The following is a 20,595-nucleotide window of genomic DNA, read 5'->3' as shown; positions in this document are numbered from 1 at the left end:
GGGTTGTCCAGCACCAAAACAAGATGTCCAGGGAAGTGGTGGAGTCACCATCCCTGGAGGCATTTAAAAGCCATGTAGATGTGGCACTTTTGGGACATGGTTGAGGGGTGGATTTGGCAGTGCTAGGCTAATGGTCGGAGAGTTGGATCTTCTGGGTCTTTTACAACTTAAATGACTGATTCTAATTCCACTGTCCTGAGGTTTGTTGGAATATCATAACTGATGTCTACGGTGACATTGCACAAACAGGTATGGGCAATTTAGAAATACTGTGCTTGTAGTTTAGCAGCAAGTTCATTTAAGAGTTTGTCTGTTAGTCAGCATTTTTAACCATAAATTCACTACTTAAAAACATATCCCTCCCATTTTAAGACTTGGCTTTGTTAATGTATTTCAGTCAGGCAAAACCTGTCCATATAATTTAAGAGGGGCGAAAAACCAAAGGGTACCATAGCAAACACTTCTAAAGCAACAGTAAAGGTAAATGTCATTTACAGGAAAGTAGAACAAGTATAGGCTTAGATACTTCCCAGGAATGGTTTCTCACGTTTGCAAACAAAGAAACAAAAAATTTTATACACCATAATTTAATACTTAGGGGCTCATATCCCTAAACAATTAAGTTATAGACTCAGAAAATAAATTCAGCAATTTTCATCTTGGAAATCTGTGAGCTTCATTTCAAGATAAATACTGGTTTGTTTTGATTTATGTTCTACAGTTCAAAACTCATCTCCAAAGGAATAAGAAAGAACTGCCACCAGTTCCAGGTCAGATACCTGCCAGATGGAGACTGGCTCAGTATAGCTGACCTTTTCGACAGGAGTTTGCTATTTTTAAGGGCCTGTGAAATTTAAGAGGCACTTTAATATACAGTTATTAGAGTATAAAATGTTCCCAGAGTTTTCCCAAGTTGTTTTCTATGCTTGCTGAGACCACAAAAACCGGTCACACCTTTCCAACATGGACTGAATCAGCGCTCTGAAATTAAAGCAAAGGGAAAAAAAAAAAAAAAAAGGTTAAACAGTAAAAAAGCTAACAACAGAAAGAAAACTGAGTTTTGGTTTGCTTTTTAAAGAAAAATTTGTGAAAAACATGATTGCATTTTCAAAGTAACATCCTGACATCACCGTTCACGCCACTGGAAGAAACAGGAGAGATCAGAGTCTGTACAAGTCTCAGCAGGACAGATCTCTTTCAGAGAATCTCCCTCACGTACATCTTTAATGTATGATTTCCTGTTTACTCATTGTCAATTTTAAAATGCCTATACTGCAAAACACATAGCTCTTAAATAATAGGAAAGCTTTCAGCTGAATCTAAAACCCAAGGTAAAAACGTGAAGCACTTTATCTTCTTGTTAACTGAAAAGGAAGTTTAAAGCACCAAGGAGATCCAAAAAGAATAGTGTGGATCTTCTGCTGACACCTCTCTTACCTCTGCCTTTTCTCAGCAATTCTCAGCATCTCACAGACACCAGTAAATCTCTCAGACAATTCTAGTGTCAAGCCACACTCCTGCAAGAGAGGCAAGGCATGATTTGGGCCGATGGCCTTGGCCAGCAATAAGGCGACATTTTCCACAGTGATGCAGTCTGGGCAGCTGGGGCCTCCATTGCTGACAGCATTCCCATTCTGTGGGCCCTGGTGGTGGAAAGCTGGGCTGTGATTCTGTGCAAGATGCAGAAGAAATTTCCACTCTTCTATGGTCTCTGGGATGGAACCTAGAAGGAAAATTTGTAAAACAAATTACTTTAAGCCTGCTTTTTAAACTGTATCTGTAGTTAAAAGGGAAGCTAGCTGTTCTGTTTTACTCTGAAGATTCTAGGAAACCAAGCATTATCAACAAGCAAATCGTGCACACAAATGTACTGCCCTGACTGACCCAGTGTAAAGATTTAGTGGTGAACACATGTAGCTTCACAATAGTTCAGTATTCAAGGCTTTGGATTAAGTCAAGAGATAAACTTTTGTCCATCTCAGGGCTGGAGTGAATTTTCTTCTAAGTTCTGCCTTGTGGTACAATGCTTTGCTCACCCTAACTTTGAGTGTATGCACACGTAGTGGGGGAGTTTTGTGCTGTGCAGGGAGGCTTCCTACTCCTCTGTCTACAACACTTAGTTTAGCTTCTACTCCCAGCTGATAAACAAATCAAGATTCTTCAACTTTTAAGCATTTTCTAGCACAACTGATTTCACAAAGCACAGCATGAAGATGCAGGAGTATAATGCCTATCTATGTGTTTCAAATATGCTGTACTACACATAGCTAGGGCTACAAAAACACTTCAAAAAATAAAAGTTCAACCCAGCTTTCGGCAAATCACTATATAAGAGCAGTTCCTACATTACAGAAGTATGTTTACACAGCTTAAGAACTACTAACCATCTTCTCCATTCAACAGGCTCAAATCATCCAAATGAACAATATTAGTAAAGGCTTCTCTTCTTCTATCCAGCTCCAGACAGAGAAAAAGATATCCAGGCCAAAATCTTGAATAAGAGAGTAAAGATTTCCAGGAATCAAATACTCAGTTCAAACCAAAGTCAAGAACAATTACATGCTCATATAAGTATCAGTGAAGACAAAAGCAACTAAATTTAATGAATGTCAGAAATAGAGCAAGGACACGAGGAATACCTCCCATTTGGTACATTAAACTGGACATTCTATATTCATCCTCAAAAAAGGAGAGGTTTTTAAATAAACCCTGTCCAAACAAGAAGCAGATATAAATGAAAATGACCTATCTTCTCAGGGGGTCAGAATACCCACTAACCAAGTATCAAGAATTACCAAGTTTTCTCCTTACCCATGTGATTTACAGATGTCAGCCATCTTCTCCTTCATAACAAAATCAGCTGGGAGTTTAATCAAGAGCAGAATGAGCTGGCTGTAGCCCCAAGTAAACAAATGCGATCGTGGCCTAGAAGATGAGAAATTCAGTTTTAAAGCATTATTGATTTTCTTCAGAACATTATGGCAGATTTATGTAATGAGAGGAGGAAAAATGAATGAAACACCATGTGCAGTCTCAGTAGAGCAGCCACTCTGGAAGGCATTACAGATAAAAGTTATTCAATCCTTTGGTTGTTTCTGCTGGACTCTGCAAAATGCACCAAGGAGTCAGTGATCCAAACTGTCACACAAAATCTAACCCAAAAGCAGACCTGTTAAGTCTTTCTGCTGCACTCAGGACCTCGGGTGAAACCCACTTTACCTGGGATTTCCTTCCTCATCCACAGTGTTTGCCCGTTGTGGAGCGTCATGAGAAACTGCCAAGCACAACCAGTCCAACCGCACAGACTCCGGCTGCAGAAGAGACCTAAGGAGAAATGGCCTGGAAAACAAAGTAGACATTAAAAAAAAAAAAAATCCTAAACCCTACCAGTCTTAAACATACCAGATATGGAGCAGCAGAGATTGTGTGTGGACAAATCAACAACAACAACCAAAAAAAAAGGGGGGAGGGGGAATGTAAAATTAAATGTGGAAAAGCCTAAAATTATTTGTCTCCAGAAATTGAGGCAAAAATCAAGTTTGCAGGCTGTGTTCCCCCAGATTTGGTTTGGGGTTTTTTTTTGTTTGGTTTGCTTGGGTTTTTTTTTTAATGCCATCTAATCCTCGTACACTGAACTGCAGACACAGGAACAAAAAAAGTCAATTCCATTAAAAGTATTATTTAGGAAAACCCTTTTAAAACTAGAATTTAACCTAAAAAAACCTCCAGTCTAAGACCAACAAAAACTGGCAGGATTACTTGGAACCTAATGCTAAAGAACACCAAGCAGACAGATACAGAAACACTAAAAAATGTCCCCAAAAGCCAAAACAAAAAAAGGAAAACACTCCACACAGCTATATGATGAAAAGAGCAGACCGATTAAAAGGATTCTACACTCCCCTTACCTTTTATCCTCTGGCTTTGATTTCACCAGACTATCTAAATACGCTAAGAAGTGAGCCGGATCATTCCTGCAAAGCTGTTTAATATCAGAAGGCAAAATAGAGGGGTGGAATTTGATCAAGGGCCGAAGAGCTGTTTCCCCAAATTTTTCATAAAGCCTGGAGAAAGAGAGAGAATAAAAAATATTTTCAGTACCAAACAGCAAAAAAATTTTTTTCAAGATCTCTTGCAAGTTCAAGATAGTACTGGAAGGTGATCTCTCTAAGAGATTCCAGAAATCTTCATGACTTGGTAAGTGAAGCAACTCCTGCCAGGAAGTTAACAATGCTGAAGAGAAAAAGAGGATTTGGGTACAAACCTTTGAGCATGTGCCAGCAACAGTGGGCTGTCATCCCATGGCCCCAGGTCATGCAGCAGCTTCAGTATTTTCAACATATCTTCACTTTCCATTGCTAAAGCCACTGGACTGTGACAGGTTAGTTCTGAAAAAAAACCAGTGAACACTTGATACGGGCAAGTTTTTTTCCTTAACACACCCTGCCTGTCCTTTTGTCCTCTGCTCAACAACAGCTATCACTGTTCCCATGGAAGTTCAACACCCACCTCAATCCTGATGAAATGCAGGTACTAACCTACAGGCACAAGTGCAGTCCAACTAAGGACAAACTGGGAATGCATATACTACTGTCACTTTGAGGGCTCTCAGAATCCAAACACAGCGAAGAGATTCCCAGAAACACAAACACCAGGCACCAATCCTCAAAGCAAGATTCTGTTGTTTAACTGCTCTCTGTTGGAGCAGAAGCCATGCTAAGGCTTTAATTCACTCTAAAAAGAAATACATAAGGCAGAAGCTGAGTGCAGAGCACAGAAAAGTTCTGTTTTCCAATATCATCACAAAGCTTTGGTTCAATAAAGCTAAAGAGGCATAAAAAAAGATCAAAAAGTATTTCTGTGGAACAGGGAAGCATGAAGTGATCACAAGCCACTCATATCTATGGAACCAGCTACTCCATTCAGTTTTGTTTCATATTAACCACATTCCTTTACAAGTTGAATCTTCCAGTGCAAATGCTGAAGCCCCTCCCTTCCCTTCGGCCTTCTTTCTACAGACTTGTGGTTCTAATTATGATGCTTTTGCTCTTAGAAGCACATATGGTTGTAAAGAGGCTGGGATCACTACAGTGGTCAATCAACAAGGTCCACGCAAACTAACAGGTTCAAAGTTGCAAACGGGGGAGAGATCAATCTCTCCAAGGAGCCAGTAGTTCTTTTTTTTTAAGAAATCACAGGTTATTCTGAGTTGGAAGGGACCCACAAGGATCATCAAGTCCGTGAATGGTCCATACAGGGCTTGAACCCACAATGCTGGCACTATTAGCACTATGTTCTAACCAACTGAGCTAAGTTCTTCCTAAGGGAAGTATAGGGGGGAAAACCAAACAACCCAAAACCAGAACAAAAACTCCCACACACCAAGCATCCTCCCCTTGCCACACTACACTGGCAGAAGGCAAATCTGCACACACAGTTTTGAGTGTCTTCAAGGTTTTTTCGTCCTTTTCTCCCAAAGACTCTTTATTTTCAGTTTAAGAAGTAATACAACGTTCAATATTTACCTTTCAATCCTGCAATGTACGTTTCCCACACATTAGGGCTGGTGGCACACGTGGTTATAATACACTGCTTTACTCTCTTTAAATCCAAAAGGAAGAAGTAGCTTTGCATAAACCTACAAGCCAAGGTCCCTGAAGCTGCTGGTGGCAGACTCCCCTCAGAGCTCTCCTCAGCCTCACCACTCCCACAAGAAAAGACACGTAGCTCAAAGCACAGAGTTGTGAGCTCCACAAGATCCTTCAGAACATCCGGTTCGATGACACACAGAGGAGACACCTGAAAGCTGCAGCCCGGAGGCCCCCTCCAATCAGTACCATTTTCACACACGGTTTTGCTTGCACAGGTTTCATCAGTATTTTCCTTTTCAATGCAGTCTTCCAAAACACCACTCTGTTCCTTGTCTACTGTGTCTCTGCCAGCTGGAGCCACTTGCAGGTTTTCCTCCAGGACTGCCCTCTGTTCTTCAGCACACAGAGTCTTGCTTTTCTTAACAGCCAAAGCAGAATGCTCCTTGCTGCTGAATTTTTCTTCTAGATAGACAAGCCATTCCTGTAAGACCCTTCTCATACACTGAGGTTCTAATAAAACCAGGGGATCCTGGAGCTTGGCTCTGCAGCATTAAAAAGAAGTTTGCTAAGTTTAACAGTTTTAAGATGCCACAAGTGAAGTTCCAAATCTGCTTTGTGTAACTATAGTCCTACACTTGACTTAGAGTCATTTGCTGGCTTTTTTGTGATTTTGAGTGCATCAAACAGAATTTAGGCTACTTCACACTGTCTACATTTGTCCTCAGTACATTTTGAGCTCCCCGGGATTTCTTTCAGAACGAATTTTTGTTTGCGATTTTGATTTTAACTGTGCTTCTAATTAAGCCAAAGGGATACGGCTGGAGGAGCTTTTAGTGGGTTTTGCTTGGTTTTAAAAAGGGGAAACAAATAATTCACCAAATGAGATCCTCTCAGGTTATGTTAATAGACATTTACAGCATCACTCTTACATACACATAATGAATGAAAAAAAATTTAAAAACGCAGTAACTTTTTCTGCCAATGTACCTATACAGTAAAAAGCTTCTCTGCTTACATAGCTTCTGCTGTTGCAGCCTTGAGATCTCTCAGACAGTCCTCCTCAGGAAGCTGGCAGTTCTGGGGTTCTGACCTAGAAAAATACAATTATTTGAGTCTTATCTGAAGTATTAACTTCAATAACTTAAGTGAGGATTTCCTGACAAATTTCCTCAACAACACTAATTCCTTTATTAAATACAAAGCTTTCATTCATAAGAAGGAACAGCTCAGCAGAAATTACGGATAAATCTGGCATGAAGGGCAACAGATAATACTATTTTTGTGGCCTTCTATAATGGCTCTACTCCAGCTACAGTAAATTTCTGCAGGTACTGAACAAAAAAAAAGCACCATGCTACTGTATGAAAGCTAGTCCAAAATGGTAAATTAGCACTGGAATATGAAATTACTTAGCTTTGTGTTCATTGCCTTATCAGTGCTAAGAAAGGAGTTGGGAGAACCAGTGAAACCCACCACAGGAATGAAGGCAGCTGGAAAAACCTAATGCCAAGTTCCTCATTCTGCTTGAATGAGTTTCTCCTTAGGTTGCTATCCTCGGGACATCCAGAAAATACAATTGCTAAGAAAATGTGATTTGGCACTCACTCTTTTTCTTCCTGGGGAGATGCTACGAGATTAACAGTTAACTCTGACAGCTGCTCATCATCCTTTGCTTCATGCTTCCCTCTAGATTCAGGACTTATGTGAAGTGTGCCAATCTTTTCCGTGGTTTTGCGTACAAAGCTGGAAACGCTGGGAATCATAAATTCAAACGTTTAAAATCAAAAGTTCAAAAGCGATCAAACCAAGCACTTTTTCACTCAAACCGTCATTTCAGAGACTTTATAATCTGAAGAACTCTTAAGAAAAGGATGAGAGCAGTGATGACCGACAGGAGCAAAACTTAGAACCTGCTCAAAATTCATACTTCAGTCATGGTCCATACTTTGAGCACAGAATAGAAACCTGATGTATTGAACACCCCTGCTGGAGAAACAGGATCACATACCAACATTAGACACAGATTTTGACACGTATTGTATGCAAGTAAGTGCAGATTGGCTACACTGTATTTTAAAGCTTTTAAACATAAAGCATCTTTAGGAAATTATGTCCCTCCTGGTGGTAAGAAACCACTTTACAATGTTTCAAATTAATTCTTCAGATTACAAAGCTGACCAAAAATGTCCTTTTCACTCAGCAGTCGCTATTCCTTCAGGTATTTTACTGAAGAGAAAGCTCAATGAACATACCAGAACTCAATTATTTCTACCACTGCCACGAAGAGAACTATGTCAACAAGATTTGAACACAAAAATATGCTTTCTGCTCCAGAACTAAAAGAAAACAAACCCCAAAACCCCAACCCAGCATCTTTTACTATAACAAGGTATAGCAGAAGTTGAAAGGTGGCTGCAGAAAGCAGAAAGGATTCAAATTTAGCAAAACAATTGGACTTTAATGTATAGAAGGATTAAAGCTGAACTTTTAAAAACTAACTGTAAATATGATAGTATTTTATTCAATGATTACTTGCATGCAGTGAATACTTGAAAACTTAGCTTTCAATATTAGCAGAAACACTTATTATTAGTAAAATCCTAAAGGCTGCTTACAGTTTAGAAAGAACTCAAAATGTTGCATGTAGTTTTGATGTTTATTCTGAGATCCTCACACTGCTGATAGCAGCTACAATTCTTTGTTGGAGGTCACGATTTACATACTGAAGTGATTAAAGGAAGGCTATACAATTTTTCAGACCACTGCTGGGCCAGAGACATTTTAGCTAAGTAATTAACATACAGCACTTCCATAAAAGCCTTAAGTTATATATTTAACACTATCTCCTTTATATTTGTACACCCACCTGCTCACCCCCCACTTTTTTTTAAACAAGTTTTAAAATACCAATGTGATTTATACAAAAAAATGGACACAGATCTAATTGCACCAGGTATAGGCTACCATTATTCCACAAATATTTGTGAAATTGCTTTGATTCACTGAAAAGTTCATGTGGGGATAGGACAGACCACTTTGCAAGTATGTTTTAGCAATATCTATCTGCTTTGAATATTTTAATGTTTGTCCCCAAGCAACATAGGCAGCCTTCCCTCTAAGCTCCAGAAAGGCAAAATCCCCCAATAATATTCAGTAAGTTTCCTTTGAAAACAAACCACAACCACAGTTTACAGGACAACAGTAAACACTCTTAGACATTTAACAATTATTAACTGTTTAAAAACGGAGGTTGAAGTCTTGGCTCCACTGAAGTTACCAGCAGCTCTTTGTATCTTCACTGGAGCCAAAATAAAGATTTAAACTGCCTGGCAAACCTGACTGCATTTCTGGTTCTATGTTTGCAGAACAGAATATGAACTAAACCACACAATGCTACAAATTCTGGGAACAGAAGAGGAAAGATGTAATGGATGAATGAACCTGCTGCATGTTTTACCTTTCTTTGACAGCTTGGAGAGAGACGAGAGGAGATGGGGAACGGAATGACAAAGGAATACTGAATGGGAGAAATGTCTCATTCCGGTCAGCCTCAACCACCACAGATGCATGAGATACGTTCTCTGACAAATGGAATTGAAATAAAAAGGTCATGAAACAGTGGCCTGGCAAAAAAATGGAATAGTGAAATGAACTGCAAGTCACTAATTCATTAATGGATAACCTGCCCACCACATTTTCCTTTTTAAGGCTCAAGAATGCATGGAGCCAGGTTTCAAGGGCCGTTTTACTACTGACTTTGAACCTAGTAAGTCTGCTTTATTAATAATGCTTTGGCTCTGTAGCAAGGCAAATAATGATCAACAACAGTAAGAAAATGACCTTTTAAAAGTAGACTTACAGTACATTTAGGGGAAAAAAATCTTGATTTAATCCACTGAGTTATTTATACATCTAGGAAAATTAAGTATTGTAGCATATATCAATTCACATGTGAACAGAGAGACACAAGCCAAGATTAGGGTATAAATCACCCTCTCATTTGAATGGACTTAGATTTTTAAGTGAACCCACAGCTCTCTGGCATTTGATAAGAATCACAGGAAACACAGAGTCATGGAACATTTCCTTTTCTCTCCTATATCCCTAACAGTATCTACAATGTGTTTTGCTTAATCATTTCCTGGTACAGACACACACTGTATCTTTAAGTGATGGCAACAAGAAAAAAGGGATCATTTTAAGCTAGGATGACACTGCACTTTGCAACAGTCAGCAGTAACCACAGCGTTAAGAGGAAAAGATCCTGCGCTGTTACAGAAAATCTACTATCAGAATCCCTCTTGACAGTGCCTAAAGGTCACAACTGACCTTACAAATGGTTGTAAATAAGGCTGCTTTTGTTCATTATGCAGACTAGAAACCTAAAAATTCATTACATCTTATGTCACTGTGAGCAGGGAAACACTAAGTCCATTTCTTTCAAATACCAAATCAAGTACTCGTGCTTCAATAAGCATCTGGAACTTCTCTACTTGGAAACAAACAGCAAATTTGTTATCTCTTGTGGAACACACAGAACTTGTCTATCTTCTGACATTCAAAAATTAAGTCACCTGAATTCTGATTTTTAATGTTGGAAATTATACACTTCCAAGTCTCCTCACTTGTTTTTATGGTGATGTAGGTAAAGAGATACATGTACACCTAAGTGCTACCAACAGCACATACCTTAGTCAGCAGGACCTCTCTACTGATAAGTAGAGGAGTAAATACCAATTTCTGCACTCTCCCTCCCCAATGTGGTGTTCTCCAAAGCATCCAAAGTCTCTCCACCCTCAACTGGCACCTACTCCTTGCAAAAACTAAGTAGTAGTCTTATTGGAAAGCCTCTCTACCATACCTAGAACTAAGCCAGCTCCTCATCATCCCAGGTTTCTGCATCCACTCCCAGTCCCAACAAGAGCAGAGAACAAGATCCATTACAGTCTCAATCTATCTTAAGTCCAGTGACAGACATTTGTCAGGAAATAAAAAAGCCCCCTGGATGGGCTAAATGTTAGTTATTAACAATTCTAGCACCCCTACACTAATGTTTACATGTGTAAGAGATGAGCCCCTGTACAAAGGAAACCCTGCAAGAAAGTTAAGAACATTTATCAGAATCCTTCTGCTTTCCCTGAAGAAATATAAGACAGAATCCAGATTAAGAAGTTCTTCTTTGAAAAAAAAATGACAAAAGGATATTGGCAGCAAATAAATCTTGTTCAAAGTTCAGTTAACACTGGCATAGACAGCTGAAGGAATCTTAGCATTAATGTTGGATTACAAGTGGAGGGAGGGAAACTGGAGTGGAGCCCTGGCTTGATAAAAGCCCTCAGAACCTTTTGTTCTGTTTCTCTGGGTTTTGTTTGCTTTTAAGCCTGGATTTCTGTGGAGCCAGCTTTTCACACCAATGTTTCAGGAAGGATTTTGACTGGAAGGTGGGGTGACTGTTTCATTGATCAAATTACAGGTATTAATAATTCGTAACTCGATGGTGGAAAATAAGAGCACAGAGCCAACCCAGTTGAATTCTTGTAGAAAAAACAAACACATTCAACAAACATATTTTCATTAAGAAACATTACCAAGTTCCAGCTGCTCATCTTCATGGTGTGCAGGAAATTCTTTAAGTCTCTCATCTTCTGAGAACGTTTGACTGTGGAGGGAACATGAGTCTTCATCTGACTGACTGCCCCTTCGACTGATAACGCGGTATATTCCAGAGTCTAAGACACTGAAGCTCTCCTGTCAGACCAACAAGAGGAGTTAGACATTGTGGGAGCTGTACTTCCTTCGTTAAACTTTCTGCAATGAACGCAACCAACTCTACCCACACTAATAACCTCACAGCATCTCATAATTCACTGCCTGGAAATCTCTTGTCTACCACATCAAGATGGTACTTACACTACTTGGCTTTTTAAACTTTCCTTTTAAACATTTTTAAAGTGAAAGCAGGAGCTGATATTGCATTAACTATAAAATATTTCCCCTTTCTTGAAAAGCAGCTGTATGTTTATTAGAAATACGCTTTGATTTTTTTCCTTAGAGCTTTCTGCATAAGCTTCTTAGAGTGAGACCATTTTCTAAATAGGGCTAAGATAGTTCTGAGCACTCATTCATTCTCATCACATAAAACTAGAGTTATAATCAAGACTTTCTTTACTGAAGCATGGTAAGACACTAAAGTAAGCTGTGGAAAAAGCCATCTTCGTATCAATCTTTGTCCACACCTCAGACATTAGCTCTAAAATAACAAGGGAAAGAGGCAGAGGTCAGAGCTTACAGAATGCAAGTAGTGGTGTTTCATACCTCTTCACCCCACCTAGTTTTAGAGTGCAGCATTATGAGCTGTAGTAGACAGGGTAGAAATGAAAGCCTCATCTTCCACGTGAGCAACAAGGTGACTTTAAGCCATGAAGACAAAACCTGTAGATAACATTTTTGGCACTACCAATACACGTACATGAGATGAAATACTGCTCCTTCTACTACTGCATGCAGAATCTAGAGGTTCCAACTTTGAAATCAGTTCTTCCAGTTGCACAGTGAGATCTTGCTGGGTTGAAGCATCCAGCTGAGACTTCAAGTGCTCCAGCTTGTCTAGAGGCAAATTTTTTCTTGCCTAAAAGCAGCCAGGGAAACAGAAGCACTATTATTTCTAATGCATGGGTGAAAAGCAAAAGATATATGCATCCATATATGCAGGATGATTTTCATCCTTAAAGTATAATGCTTAGATGACTTTTTAAAAACACCAACAAAATGAATCTCAGTAACCATGAAACTTAATGGAAGGAGAAGACAGGAAAGACAGTGAAGTTACATTGCACATTTACAGAGAGGTATTTACTTACTCTGCAAGAAATAACTGAATTTTGGAAGAGACAAGAGACCCTGGCAGCAAGGGTCCAGAACCCCCTTCTCATCAGACGCTCTATGCAGCGATCGACCAGCAGCAGGGAGAGGTGCACAACTTTCCCATTTGTATGCAGACAGAACAGCTCACTCTTGTGAACTGCGATATCCTGAATATCTGCAAAACCAGATGCACAGCAATACCTGAAGGACTGAAGTTGTTAATCAACATTCCTTTCTGTCCCTGAAAGATGGTGAAAACATACTCCCACCTGACTGCAAATGGGTGCAAAGCACAAGCATGGGGAAAACAAACACTGAGGAGTGCTGACCAAGCATCTAACCACTATAAAACACAGTGTCAAAACTTTCCAGAGTTGCATGTCCAGAAAACATTCCAAAAATACACTAAATTACCAAAAAGTTTCCTTTTGCTCTGAGGGGAGATGAAAAATTAAAGCCTGTTAAAGATGACCAATACCTAATGGTTTGCTTTGAAACAGAAGGAAAATAGTGACTGGTAGAAAAACAGCTTTGGCCTTCCAGCAGTTTTCAAATGCAATAGTTATGCTGCATGCAAACACTTCACAAGAAACATATCACAAACTTAACACCAAAATGGGGAGAAGGGGAAAGACTGACTGACAGTAACTACTGTAGGATTCTGCTTATAACGATACACACATAACAATTTATGAGGGTTCATTCATCTGCCAAATAAATATTCCCTGGATGCAATTTAGACAGGTTTTAGGAAAAAAACCCAGGTTTAAAGCTTTCAGCAGCCAGATTATCCTTCACAGAATACCTGATAATGAGCCTAAGTAAAGAGAAAAGAGGAAAGGACACTGCAGATTAATCACCTGTATTTTAACTACTGTATTTTATGCGTCACTCTACAGCACATGTTGTTTCTCAAGAAATGTGTTTTCAGATCTGTGGAAGGAAGGGCTGGCTGGAGGAGGCAGGGAGATGGTTAATATTCAAGGCTATACCTGACATATGACAAGGGAATTTTTTGATAAATGTTCTGCAGTCCAGCTGCAGAAATTGAGCTTGAAAAGGCTCCATGTAAGACAAGGACTTCAGGAACGAAGTGTAACATGACAGTGTTACAAAGCAAAGTTTAAGAAACTTTAGTTTACCTTTCACTTCACTCCAGAGTAAGACTTGAACGCTCTGGGGAAGAAAAATATAAATGCCTCTTTCTGTCCAGGTCACCACACAGTGCTCACTGCAAGCAGAGCAAATGTTAATGGAGCAACAGTCAATTGTGGTAAAATATAGGTAAAATTTTTTAAAAATTGTAAAATATGCACGGATGGCATTGGCTTAAGTATAGCAAGTGAGACGTGAGACAGGTGTTTAGCATGATACTTGGGAAATTCTGACAGAAAAAAGTTGAACTTGGTAATATAAATGAGAAGAATATATAATTTTTAAGCCTATTTTATTAACAGGAAGCTATGCTGTCAAATACTCACGTCAAATACAGCAGCTTGGGGAAAGATAAAGATTGTGGAGAGCAGCTGGAACCAGTATAATGAGGATCCTGCCTGCAAAATGAAATTATTATCAATTACAAGCATAACTACAATAACATCACTTTCTAGAATTGTTAATCCTGTAAATACACGGCTGGCTTAAATAAATATAGAGTCATGACAGCAGCATCCATTGTGCTCACACAGACACAGCTGCAGAATCAAGGTTTTGGCATTTTTGATAATTGCTGGCTATACCTCTTAGAGGAGACTGTATTAAGATGACAACTAGGATTAACATTTGACTGCAGCAGGAGTTTATTTAGTCTTCTCAGCATTAATGCAGTTCTTCCCAGCTCATCTGGAAGTCCAAAAAAAACAAGTTTATCACTGATAACACATGTTTCTACCTGAGAGTAACAACAGGGAGAGGTGGTGACGAGAGCAGCTGCTTGAACTGATGTGTGCTTTGCACTTCCCCATCAAAGTTCACCTCCCACATCCTCGAGCCAGGTCGAGCACAGTATATTAATGGCTGCTGATTCCCACTGTTTTTTCCAACAGGGAAGAAACATGCTCCAAATTCTCCATCTCTCTCTTTATTTCCAATTTTCCAGAACTTCTCTCTAGCAGGGAAAAAAAAAAATGTACTTGTTAAGTAAGGCAGCATTAATAAAGACTCTAATTAATTTTATGTTTTTCTTTAAGAATAAAAAATACTCAATCCCAGCTGCTGAATTGGTTTTGGTGCTTAAGAAAAAAAATCTGTAATGAATATTATAAAGCCTGCACAAAGTTTATACAAGACAGGGTGCAGAAATATTCATTAGTTGAAATGAACATTCAGATCAAAGGGGTTTTTTTCAGCAGAACCAGTTGTTCAACCTGGTGATGGGAAGGTGTGAACATTCCCAGAAATCATTTCCAATCCCAAGAAAAATAAGACCGTGATTATGAATAGTCAGCATGAATTTGTGAAAGGGAAATCATGTTAATAGCACTCTACAACAGAATGACTGGCTGGGTAGTTGAGGGGACAACAGTGGACTTTGTTTATCCTGACTTCAGTAAAATTTTTGACACTACCTCTGCCAACATCTTCAGAAACAGACTGAGAGAGCATGGGCTAGGTAAAGAGACATTGATGTCATTTCAGAAACTGCGTGTGACCCTGTGAAGTCCAGTACCTCAGAAAAAAAATAGAACTTGCCTCTCAGTATCACATAAATAAGTGCGGGTAAGTGAAGATATGAGCAGTCTTCCATCCAAGTAATCAAGCTGAACCACCCGAGAATCTACAGTGGTTATGATCTGGACAGGAAACATCACAAAAGTAGCAGCAGCCTACAGTTAAAAAAGAAAAAAAGAAAGAAAACATGCTGGTCTCCAGTTCAAAGTAAAGACAGTTTCATTATGTTAAAATTGCAAAATTCAGAAAAGACTCATGTATGCTATGAATACACAGCGTAAGACAGGGCAGTTCCTTTCCTCTCTGTTTTTACAAAGCAAGGCTTCAATGCTCAGAAGCACAGAAGTATAAATCCTCCTTTCCCAAAACCTTTACTGAAGATTTAAGAAAAAAAAAAATCATATCCCCGTAGCATCCTGATATTTTTTTATAAAGGGTGTTTTTCTGTAAGATTAAGAGAGGTTTTATTCCTACTATTCCAATCTTTGTGCTTTTGTTTCCAATTCTCCCCACAGGTACTTGGCACTAGCAGTTTTATGGAAACACACCTGAGAGATTAATCGATACAAAAACCAACTTCTATTGGAATTAGGTTGTTCACATAAGCTCACCTTGTCTGTTACCCTGCCACAAATTATCCAAATACTATTTATCATACCAATGTCTCAGTTTGCATGGGTGGATGAACAGTCTCAGATAGACTTATGAATAACAAAACTCCTGGGAACTGCATTTAAATTTGCTGTCAGTCACTATTTTTGCCAGCTTAAGAGTTGTTTTCCCTTCTTAGGAATATGACAAAGTGCACTATCTGAGAAATCCAACAGTCCTGTTCCTTTAACAGGCATGAGCAGACACACATTTCATGGGCCTTGCCCTTCTCTCCTCCCTCTTTTCCCACAGCTGACTTTTCCCCCCCTTCTTTCTTTAAATGTAATAATGGTCTTGCTACTTTTAAGTACATTTTCCACCAAAATCTTCCATGAGGGCTAGAAAGGACCTGGAACAACACAACTATTTCCAAGTTCTGCTCCTTTTTACAGATTAAAAGGAAAAAGAAAGGACCCAGTAGTGATAAAACCTAAAGAACACTCAAGGGCTAGAAATCAGGCTGCTATCACTAACAGGTGTGTCCTTTGCACAAAATACAACAGATGTAGGCTCAATGACCACCTACAATTTATTTTATCTAATCCAGATGTTTAAGAATGAGAGCATTCAGACAATGCCAAGCAAAATCAGACTCTGGGACTGCTCCGTCAGACCAACAGCTGAACTGAGGACTAAAACAAACAGCTGAACCTGGGGCTGGAATCTAAGGAATCCAATAGGGTCAGAAACACCAAGACCCTTAACTTAGACACTTTTAAATTCCAAGAAGCAGCAGATTGATCAGTTTTTAACTCTGAACATTTGAAAGCATTTTCATGTAGCATTACTAGGATAGATAGAAGAAGGATGGGGGAAGTTCACGGGTCAGGATTTCTCTTGTCTCAAGAGACTGGTTCTTCATCCCAGTAGTCAAAGCTACCAGAACTTCATCAGCTGCCAACTGCTGTACTCTTCCACTTTACTAAAACAAAGAGACTCCACACACTGCCCCCTGTGAATTCAGCTCAAAGTATGCAACATTTTACCTTCCCTTGTTTCGATGTGTTAATCTTGATGGCTGATACTTTTCCCACATGATCTCCTACAAAAACTCGAAGGGCAGCTGTATCCCAGCACAGAGCTGTGACTTTTCTGCCCTTATGCTCAGAGGAAACATAAATCCGTTCTGGCTTCCCACGACGTTCCTGATTCAGCTCCCAGACTACAACAAGGCCTTGGCTACAACAAGTTAAAAAGAGAATAGAGTTTGAAAATAAGTCTTATAATGTTTTATCAGTTGATAAAGATGCATTTTGCCAAAGAAAGAGGAGACCCAGGAGAAGCAGAACACCTCAGAGCTGGTTCTGTTTGAGGCTGCATGCTTTCAAGAAGCACCACACAATTCTGGAGAAGAGTAAGTGTTCTTTTTTGCACTATAGTGCACAAGCAGCTTTGTAAGGCTACTCTTACATTTATTGCAAATGCCAGTGAAGATGTGGAAAAATATTTAAATGGATTTTAAGAAACATAAGTGGAATTAACTACCAATCTCACTCTACCATGTTAATGAAAATTCTTCTTTTGATGCTGAAAGGTCTCAGAAAGACATTCATCAACCTCATTTCAGAGCATGAGCTCTGCCATAGACGTTCTGTTGCAGAAATAATACTTAATCTAGAACAATTATTCCAGAAAAAAAGAAGTTAAGCAAACTGTCTGTGCAAAGAATTATCCTGTAGCGGCTTCTACCACTTAATCTGGTAGGTTAACTCTCCAAGTTCCCAGCAGCTGTCCAAGTCTGAAACTTAGAAGCTTCTTAAAAATATTTATCCAGTGCTCAAGTTTGTGAGTACACCACTCACCTGGTGGCAACAGCAACATAGTCTTCATCATGCAAGCAACAAGCCACCCGGGAAATGGCACCTTCCTGAAAGCAAGCACAGGAGTAAGAGCAGGTAAAAGTTGTTCCTGTACTGCCTCTACCACTGTGCAGCTTTTATCTTTAAGATATAAACCAAATTCATGTCAACACATGCTACACTCTGTTGTGATGTGGTTGGTTTTTACTGTTTCTTTGGGTTTTGTTTGCAAACACTGAGCTTACTCCAAGATGCAGATGACAGCAACACGACATCAAGAGCAAGGACTGCAGTGCATTCTCTGATTTGGAACACGCAGAAACCAGTCTCCTGTCCTCACACCTTTGGAAGTTGTTTTTCCAGAATTAAGTGAGATGCCCTCTACCTTAAAACTGGCTGCATTCATGCTACACTGGAAGCAGTAGTGGCTCCCAGGAAACAGCACCTGGCTGTACAAATAACAATCTCTGTTTCATGGTCTCTTCCAGCAAAAGCAAGTCAGCTTATCTTTTCTCCACTTATCCAGGTATGTCACAGTTTGGACATTCAAATACTGGGAGTTATCTGCTTGTGAGTTGCTCTGGTTTCATATTCAAAATTCTCTTCTAATTCTTAAATATTCAGGTGACTGCGTTGCTGCTGTTAAAACTAAGAATTTGAAAAACAAAGGTCTAACGCTCTGAAATAATTTTTTTCACACCTTATGAAATCTATTATACCACACACTCTGAGAATACACTTCAGAACCATAAACTATTTTAAACACAGCAGCCCAAAACCTCACCTTCTTTGGACAATTCAATAAGTTGAAGATGCCTGTTGACTCTTAATAAACATTAACGTGAAATAGTGTCTCTTTCCCAGCCCCATTTTCAGAAACTTTAATTTAGCATTCTTTACCCTTACCTTGTGAGTGAGAAAAAGTCTTTGCTTCCAACCATCCTTCTGGATAAGGTTCAGTCCTCCTCCTGAGCTGCCTAGAGCCAGCCATCTCTTCGACACATCTATACACGTGCACTGAAAGAATAAACACCATAATGCATAACCTGGTAAGTTCTGATCACAGCATTTTTTTCTTGCATTATTATGTGGGGGTTTTTTTAAAGGATTCATTGTTTGCCAGCTGTGTGTATCTGAACTGAACCACTGGCAGTGAAGGTTATTAAAGAGCACACTTTACAACTGGAGCAAACAGTGTAAGCAGTGCCAAGCCGTGTTATGTACCCACAGCTGCATTAAAGAAACACACACAGAGTAACAGGGTCCTTTATCTTCACTCTTTCTTCCCAGAGTACTCTCCCCCATAAGACAGCATGCACACCCCCAAAATGAATTAGATTAATCCTACGGCTTAATCAAATAATTAACCAAATGGAGCCATTACTTGAATTTAAAAAAATTTAAAAATCAAAAGAAGCCAAACACCATAAACTCACCTTAAGACGACTGGAATCCAGCCTGAGTGCAGAAAGCAATGGATCCAAGCACTCCAGCTCTGCCAAGACATGGTTGTAAGAGTCTGGAATTACTGGCACAGAGGCCATGGATGCACACGACTAGTGCTGCTCACTCATGGGTACGTTACAGCTTCAGCTTTTGGCTGTACCTGCCCAAAATAAAGATCTTGATTAGTTTACTTTTTAGTATTATAGCAGGTTTTCTGTGCTTAAAGAAACAATGCTTTCCTACTCAAAAAGCATCAGGTTTCAGTTTGCCAAGAAGAGGCCCAAGGGATGCAAAATTAGACCTTTGCTTCATTTATGAGAAGCTTTTGTTCATTTCGGAAAACTTAAACTATCAAATATCCCACCTGGAAATACTTAAACTGTAGTTATATTTATATCTATCTGTGAAACATGTTACATCTACCTATGGAAAAACTCTTATTTTATAGAAAAATGTGCTTTTCCCCACAGCATGCACCCTTGATTTGAAACTAATCTTCTCAAGGAAAACATTTAGCATTGTCACTTTTACCTACATCACATTCTCCCCCAAAACTAAGTTTAAGGACTACAATCCTCAAGTTATGCCAAATTTAGAATTAGCTGCAACTATGCATTTTGATACAACTATAAGCACTGTCATCTCCACAGTACCTCTTTTCCAGCATACAAGAGATAACACAGAGTGAAAACCAAGTATTAAATAACCGTCGAAATCACAACCTCATATTTTTCCTTAAGCAGCACATACTTTAAAATAATTTCTTGTTGAGTTTAAAGTTTAAACCTGTACATTGCTTAACAAAACCCCAAACTTATCACACTGCACAGTCAAGTCCCGGAATTTCTAAGTAACCTTTAGTATGCGATCACATAAATTAAGGAACTCTCTCCCAGAAAAGCCGCCAAGTGGAAATTTACACTACCCCAAAAAAGTGAGCACTCACTCTCACCAGGCACTTGGAAAAGGGAAGAGGCACATTTAGCCAGCGAAACTGAAAGTTGCTTCTTCAAAATTCTCAAAACGTCTTAAAAACCGTAATGGCCACATCTACCCTCCCCACTCTCTGCCCCATCCCGCTGCGGCCCTGAGCTGCCGGCTGGGGCTGAACCGTACACGGAGGAAGGAGGAGCACCGCGAAGGGCAGCAGAAACCCCCCCAAACCAGCTCAGAAACCGCAGGCAGGGCAGGGGGCGAGAGCCGAGCCCCGATGGGGCACAGCCGCCAGCCTGGGGCGGCCACACGGCCAGGAAACACCTCCCGGTCCCGCTCCCGCTCCCGGTCGCTCACCTCCCTCTCTCTCTCTCTCTCTCTCTCTCTCCCGGTGCCGCTCACGCGCCCGCCTCCAAACAGCGCGGTCACGTGGTCCCCGCGGGGGCGGGGCGGGGACGCGCGCCCGCTCCGCATCTCGCGCCGCCCGTGCGGGAGGAGGGAAAGGCGGAAGAGGAGGAGGAGGAGGAAGAGGAGGAGGGGGAGGGGGGGGGAGGAAGAGGAGGAGGGGGAGGGGGAGGGGGGGGAGGAAGCCGCGTCACGCGCGCGCACCCTCCCGCCCGCCCCTGCCCCCCGGGCCACGT

The 20,595-nt window shown here is 40.1% G+C and overlaps 1 protein-coding gene across 3 annotated transcripts; it reads right to left on the bottom strand.

Moving 5' to 3' along the window:
- Positions 1–278: 278 nt before the first annotated feature.
- Positions 279–20,458, bottom strand: HPS5 (HPS5 biogenesis of lysosomal organelles complex 2 subunit 2). 3 transcript variants are annotated; one of them, XM_048307698.1, is made up of 23 exons: positions 20,322–20,458; positions 19,012–19,181; positions 18,482–18,592; positions 17,579–17,643; positions 16,763–16,955; positions 15,147–15,280; positions 14,347–14,562; positions 13,937–14,008; positions 13,598–13,686; positions 12,452–12,630; positions 12,061–12,219; positions 11,180–11,339; positions 9,049–9,172; positions 7,197–7,343; positions 6,607–6,681; positions 5,526–6,133; positions 4,265–4,388; positions 3,909–4,064; positions 3,220–3,339; positions 2,812–2,925; positions 2,385–2,491; positions 1,438–1,723; positions 279–981 (listed from the first exon to the last, which is right to left on the bottom strand). In XM_048307698.1, exons 2-23 carry the CDS (start codon positions 19,117–19,119, stop codon positions 921–923), a joined length of 3,408 nt encoding a protein of 1,135 aa, XP_048163655.1. In that variant the 5' UTR covers positions 19,120–19,181; positions 20,322–20,458; the 3' UTR covers positions 279–920. The 3 variants fall into 3 exon arrangements, with proteins under 3 accessions (XP_048163655.1, XP_048163653.1, XP_048163654.1); XM_048307696.1 differs by having other exon boundaries at positions 19,012–19,183; positions 20,326–20,458; XM_048307697.1 differs by having other exon boundaries at positions 20,312–20,334.
- Between the last annotated feature and the right edge of the window lie 137 nt (positions 20,459–20,595).

This window comes from Corvus hawaiiensis, chromosome 6, assembly GCF_020740725.1.
Source record: "Corvus hawaiiensis isolate bCorHaw1 chromosome 6, bCorHaw1.pri.cur, whole genome shotgun sequence".
NCBI classification, from domain to species: domain Eukaryota; kingdom Metazoa; phylum Chordata; class Aves; order Passeriformes; family Corvidae; genus Corvus; species Corvus hawaiiensis.
The sequence above is the reverse complement of the archived record's forward strand: the minus strand, read 5'-3'. Positions and strand labels throughout refer to the sequence as shown.

Bases quoted from the DNA above. Each gene is read 5' to 3' on its own strand.
- HPS5 (XM_048307698.1), bottom strand. From the start codon at position 19,119: ATGGCCTCTGTGCCAGTAATTCCAGACTCTTACAACCATGTCTTGGCA. The intron at 15,281-16,762 runs GTAAAATGTTGC...TTTTAACTGTAG, and splicing joins ACACATCGAAACAAGGGAAG to GCTGCTGCTACTTTTGTGAT. The intron at 3,340-3,908 runs GTAAGGGGAGTG...TTTGTTTTCCAG, and splicing joins TCAAAGCCAGAGGATAAAAG to GCCATTTCTCCTTAGGTCTC.